The sequence below is a fragment of the Chlorocebus sabaeus genome, chromosome 25, assembly GCF_047675955.1.
Source record: "Chlorocebus sabaeus isolate Y175 chromosome 25, mChlSab1.0.hap1, whole genome shotgun sequence".
Classification (NCBI taxonomy): Eukaryota; Metazoa; Chordata; class Mammalia; order Primates; family Cercopithecidae; genus Chlorocebus; species Chlorocebus sabaeus.
The window spans coordinates 22,628,474-22,639,623 of NC_132928.1; the positions used below are offsets into that span (position 1 = coordinate 22,628,474).

The 11,150-nt window shown below is 42.2% G+C and overlaps 1 protein-coding gene across 3 annotated transcripts; it reads right to left on the reverse strand.

Annotated features, from left to right (window-relative positions):
• Positions 1 to 1,894: 1,894 nt before the first annotated feature.
• Positions 1,895 to 7,619, reverse strand: IL20 (interleukin 20). 3 transcript variants are annotated; one of them, XM_037986225.1, is made up of 8 exons: positions 7,577 to 7,619; positions 5,762 to 5,842; positions 5,503 to 5,641; positions 5,182 to 5,370; positions 4,798 to 4,863; positions 4,504 to 4,656; positions 3,683 to 3,757; positions 1,895 to 2,637 (listed from the first exon to the last, which is right to left on the reverse strand). In XM_037986225.1, the coding sequence occupies exons 4-8, from the start codon at positions 5,338 to 5,340 to the stop codon at positions 2,560 to 2,562; spliced, it is 531 nt and encodes a 176-aa protein (XP_037842153.1). In that variant the 5' UTR covers positions 5,341 to 5,370; positions 5,503 to 5,641; positions 5,762 to 5,842; positions 7,577 to 7,619; the 3' UTR covers positions 1,895 to 2,559. The 3 variants fall into 3 exon arrangements, with proteins under 3 accessions (XP_037842153.1, XP_037842154.1, XP_037842156.1); XM_037986226.1 differs by lacking the exon at positions 5,762 to 5,842; XM_037986228.2 differs by lacking the exons at positions 3,683 to 3,757; positions 5,762 to 5,842; positions 7,577 to 7,619 and having other exon boundaries at positions 5,503 to 5,566.
• Between the last annotated feature and the right edge of the window lie 3,531 nt (positions 7,620 to 11,150).

The window sequence follows — 11,150 nt, forward strand, 5'->3', positions numbered from 1 at the left end:
CTAGTTTGATGCCTCCATTGTTGAATTCCTCATTATTCAACATTGTTGAGTTCCCTTATGTAGTGCTACAGTAAGTCAAAGAGAAAAGAGACAAATGACTCAGAGGAGAAGATGGGTTCTGCAGGGAAGAGGAATAGATAGGCAAAGAGGTAACAAGTCAGTGGCAACATAGTGACATGGAGTCCCCAAAGACCAAGGCTTCCTATCCTCCAGACTTTCAGAGAGTCAAAAATGCTTCCTAAGGCTCGGCATGGTGGCTTCAGTCCTATAATCTCAGCAATTTGAGGAGACCGAGGCAGGTGGATCGCTTGAGCATAGGAATTCGAGACCAGCCAGAGCAACAGGCTGTCTCCACAAAAAATACAAAATTGACTGGGTGTGGTGGTACGCACTTCTAATCCCAGCTACTCGAGAGGCTGAGGTAGGAAGATTTGTTGAGCTTAGGAGTTCAAGACCAGCATGGGCAACAGAGCAAGACCTGTCTGAAAAACAGACAAAGAAACAAAAACAGGTTTCCTAGGAAGCAAATAGAGTAGCTGTGTCTTTAGCTCTGTGGTCAAACTCAGACATGGCCATCTGGGAGACACCACATCCTTAGCAGATGAAAGCAGCTTCCTCCTTGCCATGTAGCATCCCTTAGAGGTGATTGTTCTAATTTTAGCACTGAGTTCCATGCATTTGACCTCTCAACTCTGTTTCTTCAGAGTTGAAGCCAAGTTATTTATCAGATTGGTCAGAGAGAATCGGGAAACATGCAACTGAAAAATCTGATAGATAATGAGTGAAAAGGGTAAAAACGTGATCAAAAACGGGCAACAATAGTGGGGAGTAAGTACTTACAAAAGCAAGGGAGTAAATCAAAGGAACATAAAAGACCACCTCTTCCGTCACCCTGTAAAGTAGATATTACCATTCTGTTTCCCAAAGGAAGAAACTAAGTCCAAATAAAGTTCAGTTTTGCTGCCACAAATTGCTCAGGTAATGAGAGCTGAGTCATGATTTGAACCCATCAAAAAAGATCTGGAAAAAATAAATGTAAACGTTAAAAGGTGGTTGTCTGCGGGTGGTGAGATTATGGTGATTTTAATTTTCTTTATATTTCTGTTTTCTTCCAAAATTTTTTTCTGTTGGGCAGTTGTTACTTGTATAATGAGAGTTATTAAAAGTTAAAGTCATTGAATCTATATCAGGGTCCAGACTAAGAACAGGGAGTAGAAATTAAAGCAGTAAGGAGAGTTTTCTTTAGGACCCAGGGAGTCAGCCTGAGACTGTTGTTTCTGAGACTGAGAAAACTAAGCACCTAAACTGGGGGTGCACTTCAGAGTGAGGCAGGGGAAGAAGGAAGGAACCAGGCCAGGCCAGAACTCTGGCTTCTCGATGTCCAGGCACACTTAACCGGAAGTGGGCCTGGAAAGAAAACACTGGCATAATAGTTGGACACAAAGATAAGGACTTGATCTGGTAACAACCTAAACTCTGAGGCTCGACAGAATCCAAAATGGGAGGGCCCCAAAAGGGGGCTCATACACCCTGGGCAAGACTCTAGACCTACACTTTGCACCTGTGTGTTTTTAACCTTTATAATAGAGCCTCATGCCCGTTGTAATTTGTGTTGCAAGAGTATGGGGTGAGAAAGAAAACAGGTATAGAGAGGTCAGTGCTCCAAGCCAATGAGGTGAAAACAGAGATGGCTGAAGCCCCTCACTCTGTCACAGCCCTTTTGAGAGGAGGGCAGTCATGGGGTCAGAGCAGTGTGAATTAGGAGACAGAGCTGAGGATGAAATCTGCAGGAGAGGGAAGGTTCCTACATCTTCTTCCTCAAAGGAGCAAGAGGACCTGGGGTGAAATGAGATTCAAACTTATCCTCAACATAGTCTCTGCTCTTGAAACATTTGCAAACTCCAAGCAGATGTTATGCAAAGAAAACTTTATTTGTAGAAATACATGCTGGCCATGCAGGATTCCTGGCTGGAAGATACACAATTATGGGACTGGGGAGTCTACTGGGGATGGTCAGTAATTGTAAGGTAGATGTGCAATTCCACATCAAAACTTATTCCACGACCCATCCTGAGAAGTCATTGGTTCAATTTCAAATATCTCACACAGCATCAGCAATACGTAATATGTCCTTAACTGAATACAAATGAATAACCCTCCTAGCCACTCTTCTAGAATTTACAAGGTTTTGTTTTACTGTATAAAAATACATCGCCTACTCTAATCAGGTTATAAATATAATCTGTGAATTTTTCTAAAGTCTCATGTCCAAGTACAAAAATAAATACATCAAATAGCAAAAAATAAATAAATATATTAACTAATAAATATATCCAATAGTAGAAAGATATTACAAAAATCTTATACAAGTATGGTCTCAATTAAGATGGGGGATGCATAAAGATAATCACGAAAGGAAACAATACATAAATAAGATACACTGTGACCGGTACTAGACTAATACAGTAAAGAGATGGTGGTTTGGGGTCATGCCTCTGCAAGTATTGAGGACTGGAGCTCTTGACCTCGAATACTCTTAGCAGCATCATCACTTTCCTCCTATTCTGTCTCCTCCATCCATTGCAGAAGAATATCTAGTTCCCCCAAAGCCTTCACAACTGCTGCCTGAAGCTCCAGCTGAAAAAGATACACACCCATGTTGTTAGCAACTCATGAGACAACATTTGCTCCACGGTTAATTCTCTCTTTTATGTATAGGTCTGCTGACAATTATGAGCAGAGCATTCTTTTCAAGATGAAGCCCTTGAAGAAGTTATAGAATCTCAAGATCTCACACAAGGAAGGGAAATCAATGAGTTCATCACCCTGGTCTTATGTACAGAAACTGAGGTGCAAGGGGGTAGCAGAAGCAAAACTGCTATCTAAGACTCTTGTATCACAGAGATCAAAGTAATCAAGCTGTTTTCCTTAAGAAATGTGTGTGTGTGTGTGTGTGTGCCTGTGCGTTTGTGTGTGTGTGTGTGTGTGTATAGGGGTTGCCTACTGTGCATACATCAGTTGAACTGATGTTGATTATGCCAATCACCTGGCTGATGGTTAGGGATGAAAAGGTGAATGGCACAATCCCTATCCACAGTTGAGTGAGGAGATTGGCAAAAACAGGCAGCTAAAATGTAGTGTGGTGAATAAAGGGATGAAATTCCCACAGGATGATGTGGGAGGCCTCTAACTCTGAGAGAAGGAGCCAGCACCTTCCTGAAAGTGATGCCCAGGCTGAGTCTTTAAGGATGAGTAGGATTTAGTCAGTGAGGAATGAATTCCAGGCCTTCCTGGCAGACATGAGAAGGTGTGAAGGTGAGAAATTGAATGGCATGGGTGTGTGTGAAATTGTGAGGTTTCAAAGGTACATACAAGTGTGTGAACATCGAAAAACTATTGCCTCTGGTTTGTGCAGCTAAAAGATCCAAATGTCACTGTAGTGACTTCTGGAATCATGACCATTCCCTTTCCATTTCCAGAGCATCACCCAGAGAGGGTACTCTTCTAGAGCCTGGATGGGTGTCCCCTGGGTTAAAGCAAGGGCTGGTCATCATGATTTCAGAGGGCTATGAACCTGAAGGCTACAGAATGTCTGAGAGGTGTCTGCAATATCCATCCCACCCACCTATGATCTCAGTTCTTAAAACACACCCATCCCAATCAATGCCAAAATTGCATATACCTCTTCAAAGTGACTCAGAATCTGGCCATATTTCTTCATTGCTTCCTCCCCACAATGGCATGTCATGTGGGCATGCTGGAAAGGACCCAAAGAATAATAGATTATATTACAGATTTTTTGCCCTTGCCATTGACATGAAGCAGGAAGAAATTACACTCTTTCACCCACAACCCTGAGGATGCTTATTCCTATAGAAAAGCTCTTTCAGACCTCACATTTGGAATCATTAAGTTCATCATCAGCTAGGAGAGGAAGCTACCTTTTAGGCTCAAACATGGAACTCATTGCTTCTTTTTTAGAAACAAGCAGGCAGTGCTGAAGGCATTTGCCATTCCCGTACCCCATCTGGCCTCCCCGCAACCCCCAGCTGTACTCTAGGAGCTCTATCCCAGAGCTCTTTGAGTCCCCATGAAGGAAAAAAAAAGAATTGAATTCCTAGGTCCTATTCAGACTATATTCTGAGGTCAAGTTTAATGGTCTATTAATTGACTGCCTAGACAGAGGATGCACTAATATACTGTAGAATACCCCACCTACAGAAAAAGTATAACTTCAAAGATAACAGAGTTATCATTAATATCAAATAGTTAGCACCTTATAGTTCTTTAGACTTTGCAAAGAGTACTTTTTTCCCAGAGCATATACCCAAAAGTCAATAAAACTGAGTTATTATTACCTAGTCACATGTTTCAACACAGATTATTAGAACTTTTGGACTCTGTTTCTCCATCCATTAAATGGAGGCAGGAAAGAGAGTTTAGTTGCTAAGCTATTGAAGCTGTGTGCTGAGAGGCATCCTGTTACCCAAGATCCACACTCACACAGAGCCGGAGGTCCTTCTTGATGGTAAGAAAGGAATTGGCGAGGCTGCTGATCTTCCGGAGAGTATAATGGTCAGGGGTCTGGTAGTTTTTAAATACTCTGTCCAGATAGAGTCGTAGCAAATGGCGTAGAAGGCAGCACCGATCCGCAGGCTGCAAAAAAAAAAAAAAAAAAAAAAAAAAAAACACAGGTGTGCTGGTGAGGGGAAAGGGGAGAGCAGAGACAAGACCAGGGTGATGGAGATGCTCCCACTCCACACCTCCTCCCAGAGTTGGTCTGGGCCAAGCGCATACCTTTGTGTCTTGCAAAGACTCAGTCCTCCTTAAGATTCTGATGTCAATGTTTCCATCTTTGGCTTGCTAAACAGAAGAAGACAAAGTGAACAAGGATGAGTCAGTGACTGCTGCCAGGGTCTTCAATATCAAGACTTCTCATCCACTGCCTGCCAAGAACTAGTGGGAGGTGTCCTTTCCCAAAACATTTTACATATTTGAACTACAGTTATTTCTTGGGAATACACCCCACAATCCCCCGCGCCCCCCCCCCCCCCCGCCCCCCGCCGGGTATCGAGTCCCCAGCCTGCCTCTTTTCATGATTACACTGTCAGGACTGCCAGGAAAGAGAAACGGACAAGGAAGGAAGAGGCTTCCAGGAGAGGTAGATACCCGCTTACGTACCACCCTGCCCCGTATCTCAGAAAATCCATTTCGTATTTCCTGAAGGTTTGTGGCGATCACACAGCTTCCCAAATTGAGTGTCTTCAGTCCAGTGGAAGGAGTCCATAGGAGATAAAACGCAGCAGAGAGAAGGCTGAAGGCAAGACTAGAGGCTTTCATCTTATGCTTGAATTCTGGAGACCACAGGAGCTAGGAATTCAAAGAGAGCATGACTTACTGATTTCCCCTCCTCCAAGTGTCCACGGGGTGGGGGGTGGGGGGACAGGGGAACAGAACAGCCTTATCTGGCCTCAGACAGTATGGTCCATCCACGTAACTTACTAAGAAAAACTGCCGAGCCTCCCGTGAAGAGAAGCTTTCAGATCTGAGTTCAGAGTCTGAGTGCAAGTTGGTGCCACAGGTCGTGGCTCTTTATTCTGTCCCCATCCTGGCTCCGCCGTTAGTGCCCAGCAGGTAAGGCCTGGAACAGCAGGCACTTGCAGTGACTAGACAGAGGATGACATTTCAGGGGAAATGTCAAAACCTGTTTTAGGGGATTGACGCATATAGCCTCCCCTTCCGGAATGCCAACGTAGCTCACCCTTCTGGTCCCCTCAGACCTACAGGGGAACTGGGGAGAAACGGAATCTCACTGAAGCTGTGGCTGCGCCGTGGAAAACACCTGGGGGAAAATTGTCTGGATTTTATGGCCACCCACAGGGCAAATAAACTGAGCTTTCTTTGGCATTTGTCTGAGATCAGATAGGTTATTTGAGAATAACAGATTCGCTTAAGCCCCAGAGGCAAATAGAAAGTCAATGATTTCATAACAAGCCTACTGCCAGGGAAAGGCAAGACGTGGATGGGCAATCAGCCCGATTCCACCTAACCCTCAAGTGTCTGGGACTCTACAGCGCCCTCTGCAGGAGGACTGTAGTCAGGCACTCCTGGGTGGATTCGAGAGTACATCCTTTCCTGGCCCTGCAACTCAGGTTCTAGACCAAGCAAATCGTCCCAAAAGTCAGAGAAGAAAGGCAATGACGGAACTCTTTATTCTTGTGTGAGGCTCCTCAGTAAGAGAGCAGGTTAGGGTGTTTGCTGAATTTTAAGATAAAATGATAATGGGCTGGGGTTAGGGTAAAACAATTGAGGCACTCATTTTGGGTGCAAAATTTAAGGGAGCACTAAAAAACCTCAGTAATCAAGGTAAAAATATTTTAATGCAATATCAAAATGAATTTAAAAGTTTGTGAGGAACAAAATATCAAAATTTTAAATAAAGACAAAATTCGACTGTGCCATGCTGAGCAATATTGAAGCAAAAGGAAAAATATGCACCGCTATTCACATGTTTTCATGTTTCATTCTTAATGGTTAACTTTGTTTCTCAAAAGCATATAATGAAAATATTATTGATGAGTTTCTTTCCCTTAAAACCAGGACAGTAAAATTATAATAAATTTTGTTTGGGGCATAAATAAAATATTTAAACTTAAAGTCATGAGTTGTAACAAACCTACTTTTTAATTTTTCAATTTTCTCAACTACTTTAATATTTTTGAAAGAAATAACATAAATAAAATGTATAAAGACATATATATACACATACACATTATATATATATATATGGATGTACACATCCATATATATATGACTGGCTCCATAGCTTGGCACAGCACTGATAATCATTATCACTTACTGAATTTTTTCTATGTGCCAGGCAATATGCTAGACATTTTTTACATTTGTGACCACTCGAGATACTGTCAAATGTAGGAAAAGGAAAAAAGCAAACCAAATCCAAAAGAATCAGAGAGAACTCTGTGTTTGGAGACAAGAGAGCTGGGTCCAAATAAATCCTTGCTTTACTAGTTCCCATCAATGTGGGTCATTCCAGTTTACCCAGGACTGAGGCTGGGGGGTGGGGAGTGGTTCCCGAGATACAGAAATTTCAGTTTTAAAACTGGAAAAGCCACAGGTAAACTGAATGAGTTGGCCACCCTACCTCTATGTGATCTTGGACAAGTCAGCTCACCTCTGAGTTTCATTTTCTTAACCCCAAAATGGTGATAATTAAACTTAACCCAGAAATTGTTTTGACATTTAAATAAAATAATCTGTGATTTATACACTTAGTACAGAGTAAGTGATCAATTCATTTTAAGTAGAGATCGATATTAGTTGTCTTGAACTAACAATTTGATGAGCATTTAATGAGCACCCACTGTCTTGAATGTTGTGCTAGGTACTGAAGTACAAAGATAAACATGATGATTATTTGTCCTCAAAGAGATTTTGTCCTCATGGATAAAGGTCCTTTAGATGTAACCTTGAACAAACCTGGGTAAATGATTGGGAGAAGTAGGTGATCCCCAGAACAATGTGAGCAGTGTCAGTAGAGGGTAAGGTCTCTTACCTGAGCTCAGGAAGGGCTGCTGCTTCTGGTCTCCTAGAAGCCTGTTTCAAGTTGAAAGGCTTCCAATTGTTTGTATCTATATATATATATATGTCACATGAAGGAAGTGAGCTCAGGCAGGTGAGGTCTGGAACTCCCTTGGAATTTCTCTGGTGGCATTGCTCTTCCTTAAGCGCTGCAGCAGCTTAATTGCAGGACAGATTACCCCAACACCTTCCTCCTGGAAGAAGCACTGCCTGAGGGGATTACTGGTTGTACTGTGGATAAAGTATGTGCCTCCTTCTGGCTCCACCTTCCTGCTTGGTAAAATGATAGGATAGAGAAGATCTGAGTTACTGAACCGAAAAGAATTCAGGGGATTCTCTTGCCCTCTCCTCTAAACCCAGTTCCCCTTAACCAAGTTTCTCCACAACTCCAGACACTTTGGGCTCATTCCTGCTGTTTTTCCTCAGCCCTTGCTATCCCCACCATTGCTCTCCAACATGGCCACCCTTCCCTCTAGTCATCATTAAAGAGGAGACCCAAATCTTTTTTCCTGAACAACTCTGGGCTACACCAATCCCTTCCTTCTCTGACTTCCAATAGCACATTTTTTCTTTGGCAGTGAAAGCATCTAATGTTGTCCTCTGTTTCATGGAATTTGGTCTTTTCTCCCAAGTGACAACGGAAAATTTTTTTAGGTTGGGACTAGTCCATCATGTAGGACCATGCTCCCAGACAAAATTAAATTCAAAGAACCTGGGATGAATTACAGACAACACTTTGGAAATCATAAAAGTGGTAGAGACTATCATATGTTCTTTATCAACTTTTTAAAAATTAAATATCTAAAACTCTGAAGTCATATTTGAGTCCAAATATTCCACAGTTTAAAGGATAACTTTGACAAATGATTGTGTCTTTCTGGATCTCAGTTTACAAATCTGTAAAATGAGAGAAACAGACTAAACAGTGTGTAATGTCTTTTCCTGTTCTGACATTCAGTGACTCTTTGTGTTTCTACCGTTTGGATCAGAATGTCCTTTTCAGCATCTTTTGATATCTTCTTAAAGTTTCCTGAAAATAAAGACCATGGCTTTTTATTGTAATGCTTGATAAATGTTGAAAATATGTACAAATAACTAATCTAAATATCTCTTAAGCTACTTAAGCGCATGCCTATTTTTTCCACCATTGGTGCCAAGTCAACAATTTCTCATGATCATCTTTAAGTGTGATTAAAGTAAAATTGGGAGATGTGGTCTGATGAGAGTAGTTGAAATCAAGATTTTCAGTAAATCTAGGTTTGCACAAGCCGGTCATGTCAGTCAATTCCTTTTCATTACCTCATTACCTGAGAAGAACCCAATTGCATTGTTTTAAATTACCTATAATGATTAATTAAACTTAGTGTTCACACAAAATCCCAATTCTTTTTTTTTTTTTTTTTTTTTTTTTGAGACAGAGTCTTACTCTGTCACCCAGGCTGGAGTGCAGTGGCGTGATCTCCGCTGACTGCAAGTTCCACCTCCCGGGTTCATGCCATTCTCCTGCCTCAGCCTCCCGAGTAGCTGGGACTACAGGTGCCCACCACCATGCCCCGCTAATTTTTTTTGTATTTTTAGTACAGACAGGGTTTCATCATGTTAATCAGGATGGTCTCGATCTCCTGACCTTGTGATCTGCCCGTCTTGACTTCCCAATTCTATTTCAATCATGAAGTCTCCCCTTTTCCTATCTCAAAATACTTTTTTTTTTTTTTTTTTTTTTTTGAGACGGAGTCTCACTCAGTCGCCCAGGCTGGAGTGCAGTGGCCAGATCTCAGCTCACTGCAAGCTCCGCCTCCAGGGTTTAGGCCATTCTCCTGCCTCAGCCTCCCGAGTAGCTGGGACTACAGGCGCCTGCCACCTCGTCCAGCTAGTTTTTTGTATTTTTTAGTAGAGACGGGGTTTCACATGTTAGCCAGGATGGTCTTGATCTCCTGACCTCATGATCCGCCCATCTCGGCCTCCCAAAGTGCTGGGATTACAGGCTTGAGCCACCGTGCCTGGCCTTGAGTTGTTTTTAAGACAGGGTCCCTCTCTGTCTCCCAGGCTGGAGCGCAGTGGCACAATCACACAGCTCACTGCAATTTCCTGGGCTCAAGTGGTCCCCCGTCTCAGCCTCTGGAGTAGTTGGGACTACGGTGTGTGCCACCATACTTGGCTAAGTTTTTTTTTATATTTTGTAGTGATGGGAGTTTCACCATGTTACTCAGGCTGGTCTCAAACTCTTGGGCTCAAACAATCCACCCTCCTCAGCCTCCCAAATTGTTGGGATTACAGGTGTGTGATCCCACACCCAGTTCAAAATACTTCATCCTTTTAAAATTCACTGCACACATTCCATATCACATTCTGTACAGATACCAACTTACCTCATCTCCTCTGCAAAACTTCCCCTGCCTCACCCTAATCTCTCTCTTTGCCCCCATTTCCCAAGACGAAACTGATTCCTCTCACTGTTTCACCTTAACTTTACCTTGTATATTGCTTTTTGTATTCATCACAGTCAATTACAATTTTTTAGTTGCGTGTCTCTATCGCTCACAAATAGAGAGCTCCTTGTTCATCTTCTTGGTCCCAGCACCCAAATGCTCCTGGTAGGTGCTCAGTGAACATTTGATGACTATGGAATGAATATATTGATTTCTCACTGTTCCTTCTTTCTGCTGTGTTCTAAAGCATGAGCTCTATGATTTAACTTATGAGGGGACCCTGGGGCTCCCCTGACACACATCTTCTCCAGTAAGTCCTGGAAGGTCCACAGATTTTTTCAATTAAGGAATTCTACCTCAATGGCTAGAATTTCCTTATCTAATGATAGACTGTTCCTCCTGGACTGTAAGAGCAAGAAGTGAGTTTTGAGAACAACAAGTCTAATTCCTTCATTGTATAAATGGGGAAACCATAGTTCAAAGAGGTGAAGTAATTTGCCCAAGGTCATTCAACTGGTAAAAGGCAGACCCCAAAGTTGTATTCAGCAAGTGTTCATTCCACTACATGACACTCTTAACACGTGAGAAACTCCTATAGTAAATAGCTTTTCTTAAAATGAGACTGAGAAGGAAGCTTTTCCCATCTCATAATTCTGGTAGAAGAAATGAGGCTTCAGTGGAAACAGGGTAGAGGGTATTAGCACTGAAGATCACATGAGACCGACAGCCAGAAGACCCAGTCCTAATACTCACTTTCTCACCAATTTTCAGGGTGAACTTGGGTGACAAGTCTAGTTTTTACACCTTTCAGGAATTCAGAGTTTCATTAATAAAATGGAGATAACACCTACATCATCTGTCTGGCTCATCCAGTTGGCAGGAGTTTTATATATATGCATATTTATATAAACCTATAAACACAAAAGATCATTTTTATCATCCTTGTGTCTGATAGATCTTAAAAGCCATCCTTTCAATGAATATTTATTAAATGCCTATTATGTGCAAGACACTGTGCTGAATGCTGTGAGGATTGCAGAGATGCCCCAGGCAGGTCTCTGGCCACTGCCTGCCTAGAGCCTTGGAGGATAGGTGGTATGCTTGCAGAACCAAGATCAA